The sequence below is a fragment of the Megalobrama amblycephala genome, linkage group LG3 (genome assembly GCF_018812025.1).
Source record: "Megalobrama amblycephala isolate DHTTF-2021 linkage group LG3, ASM1881202v1, whole genome shotgun sequence".
Lineage (NCBI taxonomy): Eukaryota > Metazoa > Chordata > Actinopteri > Cypriniformes > Xenocyprididae > Megalobrama > Megalobrama amblycephala.
This window is the reverse complement of record NC_063046.1, coordinates 40,713,490-40,739,183: the sequence shown is the minus strand read 5'-3', so window position 1 is coordinate 40,739,183 and position 25,694 is coordinate 40,713,490. Positions and strand designations below refer to the sequence as shown.

Genomic DNA, 25,694 nt, shown 5'->3' with positions numbered 1-25,694 from the left:
GGTGATATTCACAATCTTCAGTTATTTCTTCATCTGTATTCTACATCATTTTCTCAGAGGATTATTCTTACACATAGAATCATGTTGAATTTAACCCTACATAAATAAGCATAATTAGTTGCTAATGAAGTACCCATTGCTCTCCTATGAATCTGTAATTAGAATGTCATGTTGAAAATACAAAATAATTCTCACAGTCTACATTAGATTAAAAAAAAAAAAAAAAAAAAAGATCACACCGTTTATAATCAACAGAACCATCTTTCCTACCACCATTGTCCTAGTCTGTCTGAAAACATTTTTTTTTTTTTTTTAGAAATATAAATATATTTTTCTATTATGAATTTTATGTATGCATTTTTGGTTTCTAATCATGTATATACTTTTAAACTAATCATGTATATATTTTATAAATATTACCATTTTGTGCAAATTATTTAATTACGTAACCCATTCAAAGTCATTAGAATCATTTTCAATGGATTGTTCCTTCGTTTTACTGTTGCTGATTGGTCCGTTTTAGTAAATAGCCTCAAACTGATGCAAAATTGGACACTTCTAGTGTAAAGGATTCTGGATTACCAATATTTTATCAATCAATCAATATGAGCTACAGTGGCACAGATACACTGCCATTAAAAAGTTTGGGGTCAGTAAGATTTTTTTTAAATATCTCTTATGCTCACCAAGGCTTCATTTATTTGCAGTAAAACAGCAATGTTGTCAAAAGTCATTACTATTTAAAATGGTGATGCACCGATCATGATTTTTCATGGACGATTCTAATTCCGATTTCTTTACAATTACTTTACAAATTGGCTGATTTCGATACCAGTTGTCTATTTTTTTCTCTGTTTAAGTAAATTTATTTGTCGTTTATTTGCTCTATAACAGGCAAACTGGCCTTAAACAAAAAATATCTGCAGCCATTTGAAATTAGAGGCAACCACTGCATTTTAATGACGATCCAAACAAAGATGCTACACATTGTTGTTTCTTAATTAGATTAATTAGAAGCAAAAACGGTAACACTTTACAATAAGGTTCATTATTTAAACATTAGTATGAATTAGTATTGAATTAACCATGAGAAATACATTTGTTACTGTATTTACTAATCTTCGTTAACTTTAGGTAATGAAAATACAGTTGTTCATTGTTTGTTCATGTTAGTTCACAGTGCATTAACTAATGTTAACAAGATTTTAATAATGTATTAGTAAATGTTAAAATTAACATTAACAAGGATTAATAAAAGCTGTAGAAGTGCAGTTCATTATTAGTTCATGTTAAAGGTGGTATAGAGGATGTTTTCGTCGACTGAGTTTTTGAAATGAGCGTTTGAAATGATACACATTTTACGACTAGCTAAAACATTCTGACTGTGCTCAACATACAGCGATAGTTTCCTGCTGCTGAAGCAGATTTATATACTTTCACATGGAATTTGAACACCGACTGTAATCGCAGACTGAACGCAACTGGCTCTGACTGGACGCGTTTGAACGCGATCAGTCATAAGTATCAATTTACATTCATAATCGGCCTTACAATCGTTAAAACGCGCACACACTTAGTGGATTCATTATGTCGGACTCACCTCATAATCTGCAGTTGTTACTCCTGTCTCCTGACAAAAACATTGTATGCGGCGCATGTAGTGTGGAAAGTTACTAGAGCGCGCAGCCGCGCGTCTCTCACAAGGAACGTCATGGCAGTGATTGACAAGCCAGAGGGCCAATCCGCGCACGTCTCTCACAATGGCAGTGATTGACAAGCCAGAGGGCCAATCGCGTAAACGATTGGCTGATGTTTTTAAGGCCCTACCTCTTGCACAGATGATGTATATTAATAATATTCCTTTCAGTGCACCTAATAAATAGTCTTTTATCACTTAGTAAACACAGTTTCAAGTAATATTGCAAAAATTTATAAAACAAAACATCCTCTTTACCACCTTTAACTAATGTAAGTAATGTTAACTAATGAACCTTATTGTAAAGTGTTACCGCAAAAACAGTATGGTCTGACTTTAGATTTGTGAAAATATGCTACATAAGACACACCTGCACAAACAAAAACATCAGACGGACTGAATAAAAATGCTAATTCACTCTCTGACAGTAGGTGGCGCTTATGGAACAGCAGCAGTTTCTTTGGGTACTGCTATTTCTTCCAATATTTCGAGCATTGTGAACAGTGAACTTGTGCCTGGTAGTATTTTTTCTGCCACCTCTTCTCTTTGCATCTGTCTTTAACGTGTCACGTCTCTGGCCTGTGTTAAAGTCCTGTTACAGACTTTGTAATATTTCCACACAGATGACATTTTGGGAAATGATTGCAATGCAGTTTGTGTGCAAGTCCGGAATATAGATAATAAAAGCCGATTTATGGCAGGTCGACCGGTGCATCTCTAATTTAAAATAACTTTTTTTATTTTAATATATTTTGAAATGTAATTTATTCCTTGATGACAAAGCTAAGTTTCCAGCAGACATTTCTGCCATCTTCAGCATCACATGATCCTTCAGAAATCATTCTAATATGTTTATTTGCTCAATAAACATTTCTTACTATTATTTATATTGGAAACAGCTTAAAGGTGCCCTAGAACCAGTTTTTACAAGATATAATTAAGACTAAGTGTCCCCTGAATGTGTCTGTGAAGTTTCAGCTCAAAATACCCCATAGATTTTTTTTAATACATTTTTTTAACTGCCTATTTTGGGGCATCATTAACTATGCACCGATTCAGGCTGCAGCCCCTTTAAACCGCTCCCTCCCCCCCTGAGCTCTCGACTATAATACAAAGTTCACACAGCTAATATAACCCTCAAAATGGATCTTTACAAGATGTTCATCATGCATACTGCATGCATGATCGGATCATGTGAGTACAGTGTTTATTTGGATGTTTACATTTGATTCTGAATGAGTTTGATAGTGCTCTGTGGCTAAAGCTAACATTACACACTGTTGGAGAGATTTATAGAGAATGAAGATGTGTTTATGAATTATACAGACTGCAAGTGTTTAAAAATGAAAATAGCGACGGCTCTTGTCTCCGTGAATACAGTAATAAACGATGGTAACTTTAACCACATTTAACAGTACATTAGCAACATGCTAACGAAACATTTAGAAAGACAATTCACAAATATCACTAAAAATATCATGTTATCATGGATCATGTCAGTTATTATCGCTCCATCTGCCATTTTTCGCTGTTGTTCTTGCTTGCTTACCTAGTCTGATGTTCAGCTGTGCACATCCAGATGTTAATACTGGCTTGTCTAATGCCTTGAACATGGGCTGGCATATGCAAATGTTGGGGGCGTACATATTAATGATCCCGACTGTTACGTAACAGTGGGTGTTATGTTGAGATTCGCCTGTTTTTCTGAGGTCTTTTAAACAAATGAGATTTACATAAGAAGGAGGAAACAATGGAGTTTGAGACTCGCTGTATGTCATTTCCATGTACTGAACTCTTGTTATTCAACTATGCCAAGGTAAATTCAATTTTTGATTCTAGGGCACCTTTAATATATTTTGGTGGAAACTATTATGACTTTTTTCCAGGATACTTTGATGAATAGAAGGTTCAAAAAACAGCATTTATTTGAAATGGCAATCTTCAATGTACAAGTCTTTACTGTTACTTTAGATCAATTTAATGCGTCTTTGCTGAATAAAAGTATTTGTTTATTTTTGAAACATTTCTTACTGACACCAAACTTCTGAATGAGTATAAAATGACTATTTTTGACAAACCAAAACCAGCATAAACACCTCACAAAATAATTTATAGTTCCCAGAATTCTTCACTAAACAGAAAAAAAAAAATCCAGTAATGATGCACACAGCTCACTGAACACTTTCTGTTATGCTGACAGATGCTGAAAGGAGAAACTCAGCTTCTTCTGACCATTAGCTTCAGTCACTAAAACCTGTCACCACCACTTCACACGTCGCTAAACCCTGCGTGCGTGAGGGTCGGATGTGATGCAAGGGGGTTAAACGGTGGTTAATCGCAGCTCTTTACCTAACCAGTCGTTAAACTTCTTGACCTCTGAGGGCAGGCCCAGCTCGGTGAAGTCCCCTGTGTGCAGGAGAACGTCCCCGTAAGGCATCTGGATGCCATCTGTCCGTGAGTGTGTGTCTGACACGCACACAAAACGCGTGTGGCCACCCGGCTTGGGAGTGTCGTACGAGATGGGGTCCACCCTGAGAGTGAGAATGAGCGGTAAAGAGACAGATGGAGGGAGAGAAAGAGAAGGAGGTTATTCTATGAGCATAAAAATCAGCAGAAATAACTCTACAAAACTGCTAGCCGGCTAGTTACAGAAGTATGCGAGCTGAGCGACATGCTTAAAATCATTGCAGTTAAAATAACAGACAGAACAAATTAAAAAAAGTAGTGACTGAAGATATGGACCAAGCTCTGTCCCTCTATTTAGTGACATAAGAGTTATTTGTGACTTTTACAGAAGATAATTATATCTTATTTAAGTGACAAATATGAAGTACAAATGTTATGTGATAAACTCTGATAAACATGGTGTATAACCCTCAAACATATAAAAATAATATAATAATAATAAAATAAAGAACTGGACTCATTAAGTGACATTTAATCAGAATGGTTACATTTCTTAAAACTTATATAAATAAAACAAATTACACTGCTATACTTTATAATCTCAGTTCAGGTCCTCTAATTTGATTGGTAGGGCGCCGTTCCAAGAGTGCTGGATTTTTTTGAAGTGATTATGTTTGATTATGTAATGCTCTCGCCACAATCATTAAGAGCAAGTTTCTCTCAACAGCGAGGGAGAAACCCGAAGTAGAGCTGGAGCCAGTGGCGTAGCAAGTCAGCCCCGGGCCCATATGCAAACATTTTTTACGGGCCCCCCTTGACTTCGCGGACTTTAATATGAATAAGATATCATCACTAACAGCACTACAGTAGGCCTACTATGCGCTCCTCCATCATTTTGACTTTGCATTGCGGATCTATTTAAAAAATGTCAAACAAACCCGCTTTTCAACACAGTCTACGCTTGAATTCGACCGATTCGACTTAGGAATTTCAGAATGATGATAGCATTTCAGATGCGATGAGTCCGAAGATTATTCCAGTTATGAATTAATTATTCTGTCACAGACTACTTTTAATGCACATGTTTTATTCCTAATAAATTTACTAGAAGTTTCTTCTCTAAATTTGTTTCCATCACATTTTATGTGGATTTTATTTAGTTGAATAAAGAGTATCCATCCCAACGAGTGTATGAGTTACATTTACTCACATCTTGTGCAGTATCTTAAAATGTGCAGATGTAGTCGTTTTTTTCAGAAAACCAATATGACTCATTTAAAATTCATACTGACATTACTGCATGCATAAGTTTCAGAAACCCACTTTAAAAATGACAGAAAAGCGAATACAGGCCAAAAACAGATCATCGCTAAGACATGGCATGGACCATTTTTTGGTCCATTTATTCAGATTCTTAATGATTTTCAGTACATTTAACATAGATAGGCTATAGCAAGTTACTGACAACATTATTTCTATTATACTTAATTTTTCTGAACATATGTACACAGGTTCTGTCTCGCGCACAGACACGCGTGCGAAACTTTGAAAGTATTTGGCTGCAGAAAGACTCTCTTGCATGGGCTGTTTTCAGTATACACACTGTCCGTGCCATCACAAAAATTGGGCTGCACGCGGACGGGGAGTGTGGACGTCCACGAATTCTCCTGATAACAAAAATTTCGCAATGCGGACTTTGCGTGGATGCCCGCAGTATACCTTGGGGTTAAGCCCGTAATAGCGGGCCCCCAATCCGCCCGGGCCCATATGCACGTGCATACCTTGCATTCCCAGACGCTACGCCACTGGCTGGAGCAGAAAGCTTACAGAGTGCTTTGAGCTGGTAGGGAAAAATCATCCTTGCTTCTTTTGGAAAACATTTCATTTAATTTATATATATATATTTTTTTACAATTTTGTCTGAAATATTAATGTCTTATGTATATTATGTAAATAGTAGGGATGACTGATTATGGCAAAAATCATCATGATGATATTGGTCAATATCTAGAACAAGATCATTTAAAGCGATAGTTCACCCAAAAATGAAAATTCTGTCATCATTTACTCACCCTCAAGTTGTTCCAAACCTGTAAAAATGTCTCAAAGGAAGATATTTTGAAGAATGTGGGAAATAGAACATTTTGGGGTATTTTTTTTCCTACTATGGAAGTCAATGGTGCCCCAAAGCTGCCTGGTTACAAACTTTCTTCAAAATATCTTCTTTTGTGTTCAGCAGAACAAAGAAATGTATACAGGTTCGGAACCATTCGAGGGTGAGTAAATGATGACAGAATTTTCATTTTTGGGTGAACTATCCCTTTAACATGATTACTCATTGACTTTGGAAACATCAGGCATACACAGTACACACATTAAAAAATAATATTAAAATAAATAAATCATTTATATCTTTGTAATATCTTTTCTAATCGTTGGAAGCCAAAATCATAGTTGAAAATAAAATTTGATTCATGGCCCTGCCCTAGACAGACAGATAGAAAAACTATGACAGATTGCAAAAAACTATGTTGTTTCAGAAACATTGTCTTATTTGTATTCAGAGCTTTTGTAGTAAAATTGAAAACTAGAGCAGAATCTTTTGTCGCAAAAGCTCTGAAAATGGAAGCCGCCTTCAGAAATTCTCACATTTGATGTCTATTTAAGAGAATCATTCTCCTCTTGTCTGAACATCCTTTTATTTATTTTCCCAAAGATAGTTTTGGGGGAAGAGGGGGGCAGATGGGGATGGAGGAAATTCTCCTCTATAACTCAAAAGTAATGGGGAAAAAAAAGGATCTTGGCTGTAATTGAAGTCAGAAACGTGCAATAAGCCACACTTGTTCCCCCCACTATTATTTCATTACTAAAAGGGTTGTCAGTCGACAAAAAGCCCTCGGCTCTCTAATTAACACTTACATCTCCTGTCCGACTAAAAATATAAAGGACCTTAGGAAGGGAGGTGGGCACAAGGCGCACAACATACACACACACAAACACACACACTTCCATTAAGGAAAACAAGTACGTTAAGCAGTTGTACATAAAAGAGAATCTACTCGAATGAAAGAAAAGAAAATAGTGCAGGATGGGAATTGGCGCGTCATCAAAAAAGGAAGGAACAGACAAAAAAATAAAAGAAGAAATATGCACAGACATATATGTGTGTGTATATATATATATATATATATATATATATATATATATATATATATATATATATACACACACATATATGTCTGTGAGAACATATAACATATAAATGAGAGAAAGATAGAAAGAAAGAGAGAGCCACTCATTTTCCACTGTCAGTGGCTTGTGCATATGTCTGAATTGTGATTACATTTATATGACCAAGTCATATCTGAAATGAACCACCTGCACAGAAAATCATGACACTTTAAAAAGGAGGGAGAGAAACAGGCGGACAGAAAATAATACTTGTTATTGATCACAATGCAGTAAATAAAAGCAAGACACACGCGCACACACACGCGCACACGCGCACACGCGCACACACACACACACACACACACACACACACACACACGTATTGATTAAATGTGGTCTGTGGTGGTCAGGCCAGCAACGGAGATATAAAAGACTCGACAGATCTAGTTATGGAAGCGGCTGGTGTGCTGAACTCTGTGGCCACACACACACACACACACACACACACACACACACACACACACACACACACACACACACACACACACACACACACACGGTCATATGAATCTATTAGAGTCAACAAGACTTTTCCAAATGGAAGCAGAGCCATGTATCTGTTGGTCCACTGTCACCTGAACACGCGACTCAGGATCTGTTTCACAAGAAAATCAACATTTTAATGGCAACAAAAAAAAAAAAGACATTTACTTTCTTAATACACAATTGAAGCACATATTAAAATCAAACCCTTGACTTTGGTGCTGAAAGCATGAAACCAGTAGAACTGTATCACTGACTGATAAAAACTAATGTAGTCGGGTTGATTTACTGATTTAAGACAAAATTTTGATACATTTAGACGTTTTTTTAGGCTACCTAACAAAATATTTGTTCAAGGTGCTTAGCTTTCTAAAATGAAAACCAAAATCACCACAGCCACAGTTATATAGCCATGACCGGACAGAGCCTTTTGAATATTTGCTCATTGTTTTAAATATTCACTCAGTCTTTTAAATATTCATTAGGCGAGGGGAGAAAAGAAAGGATTATTCGGACCAGGGGCTTACTGTGCCGCTGAAATTGCATTAGAGCTAAACTGCAATGTGTGTGCGTGTGAGAGAAAGAGAGAAAATATAGAAGTGTTTGACACTGAAAAAAGGCAAGATAGATCTTGAAGAAAAAAAACGAAGTGAATAAAAACACTGTCGTTCAAATCCACAGAAAAAGTACAGTAAAAACAACAGAAGCACAGAATTCCTTATGCTACAAAAAGACCTTTATAACACACACACACACACACATTTAGACTCTGGATGCACTGCGTCTCTTTTATTGGATACATGTGTCATATTGCAGAGGAAAGCGTTTTGATTTCTGTTCAAAGATACTCAATTTGACAGAGCTCACTTGATTCTTTAACCTTCAGGAACAACAAACGATTGAACTGTATCAAAGCTTCAAAGACAGCCACAGTTCATCTATTTCAGAGAGCCGAACATGAGCGTGCTATTTGTGGATCTCTCTTCCTTCCTTTGACTTTTCTTACAAAAAATAACCTAAAATTTGCAAATAGCAGCTACAATTGTTTGTCAGGTCAAGATTGAAGTAAGGAACAAGTAGCTGGTTTCTATTTTGACTTTTTTCCCTCTATAGCACGGTTAACATCGTGCCCTCATTCCTCATTTGATACAATAAAGTGACAAGTGATAAAAGATATCCAATAAAAGCTGCTATGTAATACGCAAGGGCCGTTTTTAACTAAAAACAGAAAACATTTTAATGCGTTTTGGCCGTTCATTTATACGACGACAGTGTTTTGGGTGCCTAAAAATGCAAACTGGTTTCAAAGTACAACTTTTTGAAAACAATAACGGTATACGTGTTCAGTCTATAGTCCTTCAGTGTTTCTTTACAAAGTGACATCGCCAACTACTGGCCTGGCAGGATAATTTTTTTTTTTTATTATTATTATTTTTTTACAGATCCGTGTGAATAGGGATCGTTTCAAGAATGTTGTTGTCTGTACATGAAAAATGCGAAGGGAAAAACTTTTTTCTATTTTTAGAATATTGTTGTCGCGTAAACGTACCCTCAATTTTTGTGTCAACAACAGTCACAATCAAACAAAAAATAATTGACGTCATTTTGTTGGGTTTCTATTTCTCCATGTTGTTCTGGGTAGCCTCACCCACTACACAATTTCACTGGTTCAAAATCCTGCTCCACATAACAGTATATATTAAACATCAAATATGCTCTGATTGGCTGCGTTGCATCACATGGCATTTTCACTTTCTTAGTGTGAAATGAGAAATGACATGGAAAGTCACCTTGCCCCCCAAAAAACTTTTCTAGATTATTTCTAATGGCCTATAAGTGAATATTATTATTTCCATCTACATTCGACAGACAGGAACTATTAGTCAAGGTACTTTACTGCACAGAGACACCTGCTGTCCAATGAGAGGAAGGAATAATTATGTTAGACCCTCCGCCCCCCCCCCAGCACTCATTATGACATAATGATTGTCCGGTCAATAGGCGGTTAATTTAGAGCCTGACCTCTGGTCTACGGGTTTAAAGGCAGTGCTCTGCCTGCTAATTAACATCAGATGCCCATTATCCGGTTTATTATGTTAGCCTAAAACATTCATTTTACTAATATTACCCTTTCCTCATGTAAATGAAACCTTCATTAAATTACAAAACATTTATAAAGTCAAACATTTCATTGTAGATCAATATATCTAGGCAAATGAGATGGTACTTTGACATGGATTTTTGAGATCAGAATCAGCCAATCAAATGGATAAATGTACATTGCCTGTTTTAAAATATTTTAAAACACATTATAGTGAATTTACATATTAAGCAAATTTACACAAAAAATGCTGACATTGTTTACTCAAAATTCACTAAAAATATCTTATTTTAATATTTTAAATAATACATAAATAATAATTTAAAAAAGGAAAATAATGCACTAATGTCTTGATTGATATAATCAATAAATAATAAATATTATAACTCACAATATTATAATGGGCAATATTACAACTTGATACAGTTTTGTCTGCTTTGAAATAAACCTAGAATAGACTAATAATAATAAAAAAAAATATTACAATTTTATTAATAAAGAAGTCCTGACATCAGGTTGATGCATAAATATTGGCTAATACGGGCAATATCAATAGGGTTGAGACATTGTACATCACAAATATGACAGACAGACAGACAGATATTATAATATAGAAAGACAGACAGACAGAAGTTATAATATAGAAAACAGACAGATGGACAGACAGATATTATAATATAGAAAGACAGACAGACAGAACGACAGACAGACAGATATTATAATATAGAAAGAAAGTCAGATATTATAATATAAAAAGCCAGACGAACAGACAGACAGACAGACAGATATTATAATATATAAAGCCAGACGGACAGACAGACAGACAGATATTATAATATAGAAAGCCAGATGGACAGACAGATATTATAATATAGAAAGACAGACGGACAGACAGATATTATAATATAGAAAGACGGACGGACAGACGGACAGACAGACAGATGTTATAATATAGAAGACAGACAGATGGACAGACAGATATTATAATATAGACAGACAGACAGACAGATATTATAATATAGAAAGACAGACGGACAGACAGATATTATAATATAGACAGACAGACAGATATTATAATATAGACAGACAGACAGACAGACAGACAGCTATTATAATATAGAAAGCCAGACGGACAGACAGACAGACAGATATAATAATATAGAAAGACAGACGGACAGACAGACAGATGTTATAATATAGAAGACAGGCAGATGGACAGACAGATATTATAATATAGACAGACAGACAGATATTATAATATAGAAAGACAGACGGACAGACAGATATTATAATATAGAAAGCCAGACGGACAGACAGACAGATATTATAATATAGAAAGACAGACGGACAGACAGATATTATAATATAGAAAGACGGACGGATAGACGGACAGACAGACAGATGTTATAATATAGAAAGACGGACGCACAGACGGACAGACAGACAGATGTTATAATATAGAAGACAGACAGATGGACAGACAGATATTATAATATAGACAGACAGACAGATATTATAATATAGAAAGACAGACGGACAGACAGATATTATAATATAAACAGACAGACAGACAGACAGACAGATATTATAATATAGAAAGACAGATGGACAGACAGCTATTATAATATAGAAAGCCAGACGGACAGACAGACAGACAGATATTATAATATAGAAAGACAGACGGACAGACAGACAGATGTTATAATATAGAAGACAGGCAGATGGACAGACAGATATTATAATATAGACAGACAGACAGACAGACAGACAGATATTATAATATAGAAAGCCAGACGGACAGACAGATATTATAATATAGAAAGACAGACGGACAGACAGACAGATGTTATAATATAGAAGACAGACAGATGGACAGACAGATATTATAATATAGACAGACAGATATTATAATATAGAAAGACAGACGGACAGACAGACAGATATTATAATATAGAAAGACAGACAGACAGACAGACAGACAGATATTATAATATAGAAAGCCAGACGGACAGACAGACAGATATTATAATATAGAAAGACAGACGGACAGACAGATATTATAATATAGAAAGACAGACGGACAGACAGACAGATGTTATAATATAGAAGACAGACAGATGGACAGACAGATATTATAATATAGAAAGACAGACGGACAGACAGACAGATATTATAATATAGAAAGACAGACAGACAGACAGACAGACAGATATTATAATATAGAAAGCCAGACGGACAGACAGACAGATATTATAATATAGAAAGACAGACGGACAGACAGATATTATAATATAGAAAGACAGACGGACAGACAGACAGATGTTATAATATAGAAGACAGACAGATGGACAGACAGATATTATAATATAGACAGACAGACAGACAGATATTATAATATAGAAAGACAGACGGACAGACAGACAGATGTTATAATATAGAAGACAGACAGATGGACAGACAGATATTATAATATAGAAAGACAGACGGACAGACAGACAGATATTATAATATAGAAAGACAGACAGACAGACAGACATTATAATACAGAAAGACAGACGGAGAGACAGACAGATGTTATAATACAGACAGACAGATAGATAAATAGATGGAACCATATGTCTGTCAAATATGCTAAGAAAAAATTACAGCCAATAAAAGACGACATGCAATTTCTTAATAGAAGGATAAATCAGGGCTCTGCGCAGACTACAAGAAAATATTTTGCATTTCTCTCCTGCCATGGAAAGATTCCTTCTTTAATGTAGGAATTTGGTGAGCGAGTGACTGAGAGAGTGAGTCGGAGTGAGAGATTGAACCCTCTGTGTACAGTATGAATATTTCAGAGGGCCGTGTTTTGTAGATGTGGGGCACAGGGCTGTGAAAAGAGTGCCCTGCAGTCAAGCCTTTGATGCGGATAGCACCACCACTGCACTGATCTGTGGCAGGAAATGGACTTTTCAGGCTTATCTGCCTCACTCAGGGCCACGTGTGTGTGTGTGTGTATGTGTGAGTAAGACAAGCAGGGCAGGAAGCTCGGTGAACCAGGGCCAAAGAATAAAAATTATAATGATAATCATCAAGAGGAGCCAAATATTTACTGGCTTTTCCGCTCGTGTGGCTCGGCTTGTTCTGCTATTGGTGAAGAAACATCAAACCGTACGTGCAGTCCACCACCTTCACTCATACATAGCAATGCAATCCATTTCAGACAGAGAGACACAGCGTTTCTATCTTATCTTGTGCTTCTCAGCTGTCGGCGCTAATTCAATAAACTTCAGAGTAACACACAGTGCACAAAAATGAGGAAGAGAGAGAGAGAGAAGCTGGAAAAACAGGATGGAGGATGAGGATAAATGAGGAAACACTTCATGAACAAACATTTCAATTAGATGACAATTTGCAGCCCTTTCAGAAACCACTGTGTTTTTCCACACATTGTGTTCTTGTTCAATTCTGCTGAATTTTAAGGCTAAAATCTATAAAACTAAATAGTATCATTTCATATTCCTTCAAACCTCTACCCTATAAAACACGTTTTTTTTTTTTTTTTTTCATGCCTGATACCATCTTCAGCCCTTTGTTTGAAAAAAAAAAAAAAAAAAAAAAGTAGTGCATTCAGATTCACAACTGACAAGGATTTTAAAAAAGTGCAAAATAAAAGTGATGTTATGAGGCATGACAAAGTGTGGATAAAAAAACCCCCCACTACTGCACAGATTTCCATTATTGCTTCTATAAAAAGGTGGCAATACAATTTACTACTAATATTATTCAGATGTTATTTAATGAAACTTACTTTTATATATAATTATTAATAACAACAGTACACTACTGTTTAAAAGTTTGGAGTGAGTACGATTAAAGCAAGGCTGCATTAAATCAAAAGACATTTAATGTTACAAAGGATTTCTACTCCAAATGTTATTCTTATGAACTTTTATTCATCACGGTTTCCACAAAAATATTATCATAAGCAGCACAACTCTTTTCAACATTAATAAATGTTTCCTGAGCATAAAATCAGCATATTAGAATGATTTCTGAAGGATCATGTGACACTGAAGACTGGAGTAATGATGCTGAAAATTCAGCTTTGATCACAGGAATAAATTACATTTTTAAATATATTAAAATATAAAACAATTATTATAAATCATAATAATATTTCACAGTATTACTGTTCTTAGTTTGATCAAATAAATGATGGCTTGGTGAGCATAAGAGACTTTTCAAAACCATAAAAAAAACTGCAAACTTTTGAACGCACATCAAGTGAAAATGTTAAACAGCCTTTTCTACATAATGTTGGCGCAATCTAATGCAGTCCAATTGATTGAGTCATATTAAATATTTCTGACTTGAATAAAACTAGATTTTAAGAGCTGAAACAGTTAATCATGAACTGGCTGTTATAAAACAAATACCTTCAATCTTATAGAAACCAACTTAAGGAAAAGTTACCAAGCATAAAATGCAGTCCACCGTGACATCTAAAGCAAATATGAGGCCAGTCTAATCTTAACGAATCACTAGCAAGTCAAGAGTTGTTTATCTGAGACAGGAGAGGGAAATTTTAGCTCAGCGCTTTAGCAAAAATAAACGGGAGCAGGATCTTCCCGTCTCTGTACTGGCCCAGTGCTGTTGTCTGGAAGGGAAGTGCATGGTTGCCTGTGCAAAAAAAAACAAAAAAAAAACCTTTAAACGTACAGGTCCCAGACCTGCCGAATGTCAATTGTCACTTGACCTCCATGACCTTGTGCAGTGGCTGCTTCAGCGACCAGAAGCTGTGAGTTTAATCAAGGGTTCTCTCATTTCAAGGGCCTCGAGAAGTCCTGTGTGACCCTCCCACACACACACAAGCTAAACCAGATCCCCCTGACAGAAAGAGTTCAGGCCTTTTCAGAGAAACCGACGGAACGAGAGAGAGCTCTGATTTAATTCTGCAGGACATCTGCATTATGAAAGCCGACCAGAGTGCTTACTGCAATTACAGTCCACGCAAAGCCCCGCTAGTTCCAATATTTTCAATCCCGTGCACTTCCATTACACGCTCGGTGCACGGATGCACACATACTGCACTCGATTCCTGTCGTTTGTCACTCATATGCTTCAGAAAGAGAATGTAAACGTCCCTAACATAAATCTATAAAGACAGGTGCGGTAAAACCTGCTCGCACGCTGCATGTCGATGCATCCGAACTCCTAGTCACCATATCCTCTTTTTCAGCAAGTCTTTCATCAACGAGAAAAAAAAGCAAAGACTTGAAAAGAGAAACAGACATCATAAAGCCACAATATTCTTTTTCCTGTCCAACAGCAAGATAAATAGATGGCGTAATTCAAACAACACTGAATTCAAAGCGGATAAAAAAAAAAGTCTCAGTTTATGGGCTAGGAAAGCGTGCTGCATTCGTTTAACTCGATACGAAGCCCTTCTTCTTCCCCGTGGCTGGGATGAAATGAACGTCGAGTTGAAATTCTTAAACGCTTTGCACTTTTATGAACATTTTAATTATTCAAAGGTTGCGAAATTAACAAGGCTAAAGGAAACCGATCAGCAGCACAATGAAAAAAGAGAGGGAGGAAAAAGAGAGGGATAATTTGTCTAGTCTTGCTGACATAAAGTATATACAATATCTGCACAACATTTTCTATAGAAGTCCTACAGAATAATTAAAATAGAATTTATTTAAATAATAAAAAAAAAATCTTTAACTGCACATTGCCATATAAACAATCTAGTTAGTAATAACAGTGATTTAATTCACAAACATTAAAGGGATAGATGGTTCACCCAAAAATGATTTTTCATTCTCAATTCGTTCCAAACCTGTATGAGTTTCTTCTGCTGAACACAAAAGAAGATATTTTGAAGAATGTCATAAACCAAACACTTGATGGACCCCATTGACTTCCGTAGTGTTTTGTTCCATACTATGGAAGTCAGTGCTTCCCACAGGTTTGAAATATACTTGTGGTGGTAGCCGGGTGAAAAATCCTCCTATTACCCACGGCACAAAAATGGTCTACTACATGTGACAAACAAATAATGTGTGATTTTTAACATTATTTTTATTCATTTAATTTTAATTACATAGCATACTATTACATTTAATTACATACTAATATTATGCATTATTATGCATTGTAAATTATGCAAAATTACAGCATTTAAATGTTTATCCATTTCCTATGTTCTCCTTGCTGTCATATAGTGTCTCTCTCAGTGAATGGGACACAGATTTTACTAGTAAAATTTATATAATGAATAATTTGTGTCAAATAATGTTCTTAGTCTTTTCTTCCTGTGGGGGAGACTACAATAATTTAATATGAATTAAATGGAAATCAAATTAAATACAATTTATTGTGTAACCAAAATACCAATAATGAAGAATGTTAGAAAAAAACTTATCGTGTGACTTTTGATTATAAACAAGCCCGAAATCCACAGTGACTCTTATTTTGAAATGTCTGTACTATTGCAGGCTGATCCTTCAGATTCTTACAACCGTATAAAACATTTTATATAAAGGCCATAAAGTAGACATTGTAATAATTCATTAACTTGAGTTCATTAGCAATCGCTTGGCATAAATCTGCGCTTTTCATTGATTGAGAATCACTTTGAAGCAGTCTGAAGCGCTGTTGCGCGAGCTTGTAGAACGTGCAACAGCGCCCCCTTGTGACTTTGCAACATGCAGCACCTGTGGAAATGTTCGAGGGAGTAAACAGTTCTGACGCACACATAACGAGCAGGTACGAAACGACTAGTTAATCGATCGCGGATGGTTTCATTATCTTGGGCAGATATAAAAGTATAAGAGGATAAAAATAATAAAAGCAAAAATGTGTCTCCAATATACTTGGGCGGCCGTTATTATACCTGGGCGGCCCGCCCAAGTAAAGTCTATGTGTGGGAAGCACTGGAAGTCAGTGGGGTCCATCAACTGTTTGGTTAACAATATTCTTCAAAATATCTTTGTTTGTGCTCAGCAGAAGAAAGAAATTTATACAGGTTTGGAACAACTTGAGGGTGAGTAAATGATGACAGAATTTTCATTTTTGGGTGAACTATCTCTTTAAATGTGCACTGAGACATTTATGGTTCAGTAAGCAATTCATTCCAAGTCTGACAGACTGATTCCAAACAGCAACTCTTTTTGAACGATTTATTAAAAGAATCAGCGCAGAAGTCATTTGCTTGTGAATCACAATACACTGACTGGTTACATTATACTTTTTTTTTCATTAAATAGAATCAGCTCACGAGAGTGGTTTGCTTGTGAATCAGATGCTGTATGAAAAAAACATGTTTTCTTTGAATTTGTATCTTATATCACATTCAATTCAAACTGGAAATTCACATTCAGAGCTCAGGTAAACTCCATATCCCATTGATGAATTCATCGAAAACAGGACTATTGTATTTTCACATATTCTCTTTGTCACAGCAACTCTTTTTGAACAATTTATTAAAAGAATCAGCACAGAAGTCATTTGCTTGTGAATCACAATACACTGACTGGTTACATTATACTTTTTTTTTTCATTAAATAGAATCAGCTCACAAGAGTGGTTTGCTTGTGAATAAGATGCTGTATGAAAAAACATGTTTTCTTTGAATTTTTATCTTATATCACATTCAGTTCAAACTGCAAATTCACATTCAGAGCTCAGGTAAACTCAATATCCCATTGATGAATTCATTGAAAACAGGACTATTGTATTTTCACATATTCTCTTTGTTTTTTTATATTCAATCTAGTCTGTATTGAACAGCCAAGTATTTTTAGGCTGGCATCGGTTCAGGCCTGAACATGTGCACATTAAAGAGCAGGGCAACGGAGCCAAAGATCAATTACACTCCTATTAAAGAGGGCTGGAGAAATAAAGGCACAGGAGCTGCCGGCTTGTGCTCGGTTATTTCTGTTAGATCAGGTTAAACAGAAAAAAAGCTACAACCAATTTCAGGTGGAAGGTGGATGTGGGGAGGAGGGGTAATGAGGGAGCAGGTGAACAACCGATTTCAATCACAAACAAGAGAGGAAGAGAACAAGAAAGAGAGGGAACAAATAAAGAAGAATGAAGGGAAGACAATAAACACAAATATATAACTAGATTTACATTCCCAGATGCTTACAAGGCAGCAAAAGAATAGTCAAAGCTTTAGGTTCTGCGTAAATGTTGCATCAGAAATTTGTAAATTGCGTATAAATACATAACACAATGTTAACTATTCAGTGCAAAGGTGGCTAGCTATGTGGTTAAATAGATGCAAAAAAGAAATAAATGCAATATGCAAATAAACTCAAGAAAAAAAGACCAATCACAATGCAATATGCAAATAATGCAAGACATAAGATCAAATCACAATTTAATATTTTACATTTTGAATGCTGACATTGTATTAAGTTTTAAATCTTCAAATCTTCAATTTCTTAAGTATAAAGTTTCTAAAAAAACAAAATAATTATCTACACAAAAATTGAATATTATTTGAATATCAATCTAAACTAATAGTAGATTTTCTGTGGATTAGAAGAAGATGAGTTTAATCTATTGCTGCTTTTAAAAAAAATACATTTAAAAATGTTCCTTTTCTTTCCTTTCAATTCAGTCACCCGAATTCACAAAAGCTCCACTAGTTGACGTGACAAGATTAGCACCAGGGCATATGCTTTCTGTTGCTATGAATTTGCTCCACATGAACAAGAGCACAAAAAAACCAAAAAAAACCAAAAACAAATAGGCGAACGAGGAGGGAAGCAAAACAGACAAATGTGCTGGGAATGCTGCGGGCTGGAATGCTGCACAGAGGAAAAACGTCTCTTCCGAAGTTCCCCTCTGAGTCCTGAGGTCACATTGGCGAGTCTTAACGAGGGTAATTGCTGTCGATGCACAGGGGCCATGTACAAAACTGGGTCACGGCCGCGATCATCTGAACACACTCCGTCTAATGTGTAATGTCTCAAAATTCCCTGCTAAACACGAGGGCTGCATGAATGAAGTCAATGTGAAAGCAAAACTGAAAATATTCTTAAAAATATTCTGTTTTGGGTCTGACTCATCTATACACATTATTCATCTATATACATTATGACTTTGTACATTCTAAAAAATGCTGGGTTAAAAATGGACAAACCCAGCAATTAAATATTTGACCCAACCTGCTGGGTAGTTTTATTTAACTCAACTATTGTTTAAAAATTTACTATATTGCTTGCCTAAAATGAACCCAAAATAGGTTGGAAATTAACATTTATTAATGTTTTATAAATGAACATTTATTAATAAGTTTAATAAATAATAAATAAATAATAAACATTTATTGAATTGCTTATTAATAAACGTTCACCTTTTGATTATTAGTGTTGCTTCTAGTAATAATGTGCCTGATTTTTAATTTCCAACCTATTTTGGGCTCATTTTAAGCCAGCCATATAGTTATTTTTAATCAACAGTTGAGTTTAAGGTCCTGTTTTTCGTGTTTTTTGAAGCTTTGATTGTGTTTATAGTGTGCAATATAACATGTGTTCATGTTTCGCGTGTAAAAAAACACAGTATTTTTCACATAATTTACTTATCTGTATACCGCTGTTTCCACGGTCATAAAAACGGGCTGATGACTTCCTTGTTCTATGAAGTCCCTCCTTCAGAAATACGTAACGAGTTCTGATTGTGCCAGCGGTTCCTGTGTTGTGATTCGACAGCGTTCGACAGCAGCTTAGCGCACCTTGCCCGGCAAGGTCACTCCTCTTACCATAACGTGGAGATGCACGCGCTCAGTGTTATTGTAAACATGTCTTTAATTTTACCCTATCAATTTGAGCCGGAATCAGACCCGGTGATTGGACTGCGGGATGAAAATAACAGCGTTTCGACGACATGGCGACAAACACACTCTACAAACGCAACTCTTGTGTATTCCTGTGGGCGGAGGTTAGTCAAAAAACTGTTTTAGTGACGTCATTAAAGAAGGAAGTAGAGGGATGTAGTCCAAACTGGCCGTTCGATGTAGGCGACTTCTGTTAAATAAAATATCTCGCTTGGCATTGAACTTTGAGCTTTAAAATTTTACAGATTTTATTTATACTCTAACAACAACATTACACACTAACTAAAGTTTGAAACATGGGATCACGAAGAACGGGACCTTTAAAGGTCCTCTAAGCGATGTCAAGTGTTTTTAGGCCAAAACATTTTTTTGTCACATACAGCAAACATCTCCACACTATCCGCTAGCTGCCTGTCCCCTGAACACACTGTAAAAAAAACGCGGTCTCTGTAGTCGCCACAAGCTCCAAAAACGGAAACAAAAACAAACTGGTGCAGCCTGGACCACGAAACATAATAAACACGGTCCAGCCAATAACCGACAAGAATGATTTTAAATGCGCGTTCATGACTGTTTCAGGAAGCACGGAGGGGAAGGGGAGGAGGAGGAGGAGGGAGGGTCTAGCTAGCCTCTGTTTTGTTTGACAACACTTCGAACGTCAACAGGAAGTGACTCCGCTCAGGATCGCTAAGAGAACCTTTAAATAAAACTACCCAGCAGGTTGGTTAAAACATCCCAATCATTGGGTTTGTCCATATTTAACCCAACTTGGGCTATTTTTAACCCAGCATTTTTTCCCCCCACTTTTAAACTGACGCCAGCAAGGGTGCTTAAAGGGTTAGTTCACCCCAAAATGAAAATAATGTCATTAATTACTCACCCTCATGTTGTTCTAAACCCGTAAGACCTTCGTTCATCTTCAGAACACAAATTAAGATATTTTTGATTAAATCCGATGGCTCAGCGAGGCCTGCATAGACAGCAATGGTACTTCCTCTCTCAAGATCCATAAAGGTACTAAAAACATATTTAAAACAGTTCATGCAAGTTCAGTAGTTCTACCTTAATATTATAAAGTATATAAAATATTATAAATATTATATTATAAATGAGTATACTTTTTGTTCCCCGAAAGCAAAATAACAACTTCTCAACAATATAGAGATGGGCCGATTTCAAAACACTGCCTCTGAGCTTCACGAATCAAATCAGTGATTCAGAAAGCCGAAGTCGCGTGATTTCAGCAGTTTAGCTGTTTGATAGGAGATCTGAATTACTGATTTGATTCGTAAAGCTCCGAAGCAGTGTTTTGAAATCGGCCCATCACTATATTATTGAAAAGTCGTTATTTTATTTTTTGGGTGAACAAAAAATATTCTTGTCGCTTTATAATATTAAGGTAGAACCACTGAACTCACATTAACTGTTTTAAATATGTTTTGAGTACCTTTCTGGATCTTGAGAGAGGAAATACCATTGCTGTGAATGCAGGCCTTACTGAGCCATCGGATTTAATCAAAATATCTCAATTTGTGTTCCGAAAATTAACGAAGGTCTTACGGGTGTGGAACGACATGAGGGTGAGTAATAAATGACAGAATTTTCATTTTTTGGGTGAACTAACCCTTTAAGTTTCAACCAACTAGCTAGTCTTCATTTTCATTTCATGCTGACATTAAGGGCCAGATCAGGTTGAAGAAACTCTTTAAAGTAAAGTAAGTCATGGTGCATGCTGACCAGAAACTGAAAACATGAAGAAAAAGGCCTTTTCTAATCATCCCCCGTTTATTCAAGCGAATGTGCAGTTGTGTGTGTTTATGTTCAGCAACGCAAGCCTCTGGTAAACACGATCATTATCTCCCCAATCTAAACAAGCCTTTGCTCTCCCAGAACACACTGCTCTATAAGCAAGGAGGTGATTAAGGAGAAAGCAGTGGATGAGAGGACTGCTACTAGAGAGGAATCACAGGCACTGGGACATTAAACTACGGGTGATGCAAACTTTAAATAATGATGCCACCTTTTTAATCTTCATCATGTTACAGCTCGAAAACACTTGCTGAATTTAAATGGCTTGGTTTATAATTTAACTGAACGGTGGATCATGCAAAATTATCATCCCATAGCACAGACAATGAGAACTGGAGTAATGTAAAAGCTTTGTAATGACACCATATTCAATAGTCTAGAAGACTTTAGCCAAAACTAAGACGATGCCACACCGTTACTTAGGGGTGTGGGATATATATCGTCTACGGTAATAAAATAATTGCCGTTTTAATGATGTGCAATCTGACGTTATCGAGTATGTCCTTCACTTTACAAAAACACACCTAGAGAGAGTCTATTAAAATGCCCCCAATTTTCAAGATAAGTGGGAAAAATACCTCTGTATGTCTTCTATATTTATATCATTTAATACAGTTAATCAATATCACACGAAGACTAGTGCTGTTTTTTCTTCAAATATCAGCATGATTACAAATGTAATATTGATTTTATACAACAGTTCAATAAACAAGAAGTTAATATTAAGTGCCTTACATTTTAGACACAATATTGCCTGTTTTTGGTCTATTTCGCAAAAGAAAATACCATATTGTTCTGAATATAAGACGACCGCGATTATAAGACCTCCCCTCCTTTTTCAAGATGTACCCTTTGTAGAGCAAATCTTGTATTGTTTATAAAGAAAATGCTTTTAATTGAAAATAATTTTCATATTACATATTTTGCGTATTTTAATATTTGTATTGAAAGTATGGTAGATACTGGTAAAAACGTACCAATGATCACATTTAAAAATAAACACTTTTTTGTCTCAATTATATAACAATTAGGCTATCCATCTCACAGTGGAAACCATGTAGCCTACCAAAATTTCATTAACAATAGAAGTAAAATCTTATTGTAGTTTTGAAATTTGGATAACATCTTACGTTTTAATCATGTATGGGGTAAGTTTCGTGTAAGCTTTTCTTTGATTGTTAGCATTTGTCTTTTTGCACTTGCGATCTTCTAACATTACACTCTTACATGCCGTATTTCTTGGCACACTCGTTTTACGAATATTTGGAGCCACCTATGGTGGCTGGTGTATTATTGACATGTAAAAGTCTAGACCCTGAATCTAAGACGAACACATTTTTTTTTTTTTTCAGATGTATTTATAAGAAAAAAAACATCTTCTATTCAGAACAATATGGTAGATCCAAACAAAGCCACAGGACTGTTTTGCATTTGAGCAACACACAGCGGCGTTTCGTTACTGAATGAACAAATTGAATGAATGAATGAATGATTCAATGACTCACTCATTAAGACAGTCAAATGCTTTGTTTCTGAATGAATCAGTTGAAACACAATGACTCACTCACTAACTAACATGTTTAAAACATCAAAACATAACTGCAGGTTAAAACCCCTCTGAGCTGCATTAAACAATCTGTGTCAATGCCACTAAATGCCACAGCTTCTGTGTTTCCTCTGCACTGCAAAGATGAATTTTCTTGATACTGATTTCATTTGATTTGTAACAGCCCTACTGTGTCTTATTATTCTAATTGAATTTATTGATTAAATATAAGAATTTGACACAAAAGATGATGCATATATTTAATTTAGTTTAAAAAAAAATGGCTTTATAAAAGGTAAAAATGCCCATAAAAGGTAAAAATCTATTTAAACTTATTGGAAAAGATAATGTCTGTCACTGCTGCGAACTGACCACCATACAGCATAAGAAAAACTTTAGGAGTCAGCTGTCCACGGCAGTCCTAAGCCTGCCAAGGTACCGGCACAACAACACACAGCAAAATATTGTCCAATTATTGTTATCGATAAAATCCCAGAAAATATTGAGATATCATTTTTTTGTCAATATCGCACACCTCTACCACTGCCATGAAGATGAATAATGCTCGAACATGTCTGCACCAAATACTTTTTCCTCCAAACCACAAACCACTACACGTGGAGTGAACAATCTGGTTTTAAATTGCACATAACGCAGTGCATGAAAATATATTTGACAAAGCATTCAGTGTACGTTTCACATGAAATATGTAATACTGTGCCACAGCTGAGGTCGATAGAAAAACCAAGAGCCTGAAAAATCGTAATAGCAACTATCTATTTCTGTCTGACCCGTGTAGACCATTATGCTATTAAAGATATCTTGTGTCTGATGCAGTCCAAACCTATTACAAAGTTTGCTTATTCAGGACCAAACGCCATGTTAGACATATAAGCTAGTGCGATACTGCGAGCCTGACAGATTAGGAAAAACAAATGAATTGATACTTTTTTTTTTTTGTGAGCACAAAACAGAATTGCTAAAAACTAAAATGAATCACAACCATAAAGGGAATGTATAAAAAAAATGCATTTCTGTGCCATCATCCCTTGTTACTCACATATGCACGTGTGGCGGTTGAAAGCGGCTCTGGTTAATGTTGTAGTGGGTGAAGGCCTGCGTGGGGTTGGAGCTGTACTCGTCCACCGAGATGGTCACTTTGCCTTGTGACGGCATTCCGTGGGCCATTCTCTCTCCACGTGACACATGAGACACTTCACCAGGACCCTGGAGCGACCCACGCAGTCAGCATCCTTCAGAACCACCACTTAAACACGGAAAAGAACCCTTGATAGCGCCGAGGAGGAGGACAAGATACTATCTGTAAAGAAAGAGCCGCGGAAAAAGATTATGATGTGAAATCAATTGCATAAAATGACTGTATGAGTAATACAGAAAAAAAATTTAGAGTAAAACAAGGATTGAAATGGAAATAAGCAAATAACTACATTTGGATTGTGGAAAGTCAGATATTTAAGTGTTTTATATTCTTTATATGTGGATTACTTCTCAAAGATATGTTGTAATACCTACACTGTGCAATTGTTACATTAAACAGCTATTTCTATCTGAAAAATGACTTTTGTTGGTATTGACAGGTCATATTTAGACTTGAATAAAACCAGTTAATTTAGATGTTACCACATCTAACACATTTAATAAAACATTTCATAACAGTGGATATCAATTGTATTTTCTAGAATACATCTGCTTAAATATTTGTTTACATTTTTTCAGGGAAACATTTGCTAATTATAATTTATTACATTTTTTTCCACTAAAACTTATGATAAAACAACTGAAAAACTTTATGCTGTATTGATGCCCCTCTTATTATAACAAACAAACACAAATTAAAAATTCATGATCGCTTATAAAGTTAAACTTATCCAAACTCAACATGCACACAAACTCCAGTTTTAAACTTGACCAAAACTTAAACATAATGTCTAATGACAGGTTAATATATGATCCAAAACAAATAAATAAAATTGAGCAAAAGTGTTGAAACCAAAACATAATAAAAAACGCTGAAAGACAGAAGTGAGCACAGTCAACATCTCCAGCTCTCTCGCCATCTGGAGGGCCAGTTAACTACGACCAACCCCTGAGCTACTTCATCTAACCCTCTCAAAACTACTTTCATTCACTTACTCAAAATGATGTGTAAACATGTTTACTTTAAAAACTGTGCAGTACATTGCTGTCAGTTTCCATTTTATTCTTTGAAAAAAAACCCCAATGAAAACAATTAGAGGTTCGTTATTTTACTGTATAAATGAATGCAATAATAATCACTGAATTTGCTCAGTAACACCCGCCACAAAGATTGCTTTTGAGTTTCTTATTAAAATACGGGTAAGCTTTGATAAGCTTTGATACCTTACTAGACATCATTTAATGAGGCAACCCATTATCACACATCCTTAAGAAATGAGTTATCTACCACTTTACCAGCCAGGCGAACGCAAAAACCACATTCACATTATTACACTAAATATAACATTTAAATATGTAAAGGATTGAAGGCATTTAACTGTTAATATGCGATGCAAATGAACTGAATTGTATGTTGTTCTGTAGG

At 35.7% G+C, this 25,694-nt stretch overlaps 1 protein-coding gene across 1 annotated transcript in view; it reads right to left on the bottom strand.

The window, feature by feature from the left end:
- The window catches only part of mpped2a (metallophosphoesterase domain containing 2a), a 75,158-nt gene that overhangs the window by 48,253 nt on the left and 1,211 nt on the right, over window positions 1-25,694 (bottom strand). Inside the window, exons 2-3 of the mRNA XM_048185415.1 lie at window positions 24,171-24,431; window positions 4,046-4,227 (exon numbers count right to left, since the gene is read on the bottom strand). Of these exons, the coding sequence (XP_048041372.1) occupies window positions 4,046-4,227; window positions 24,171-24,298 (310 nt within the window). The 5' untranslated portion in view covers window positions 24,299-24,431. The remainder of the gene's footprint in view (window positions 1-4,045; window positions 4,228-24,170; window positions 24,432-25,694) is intronic.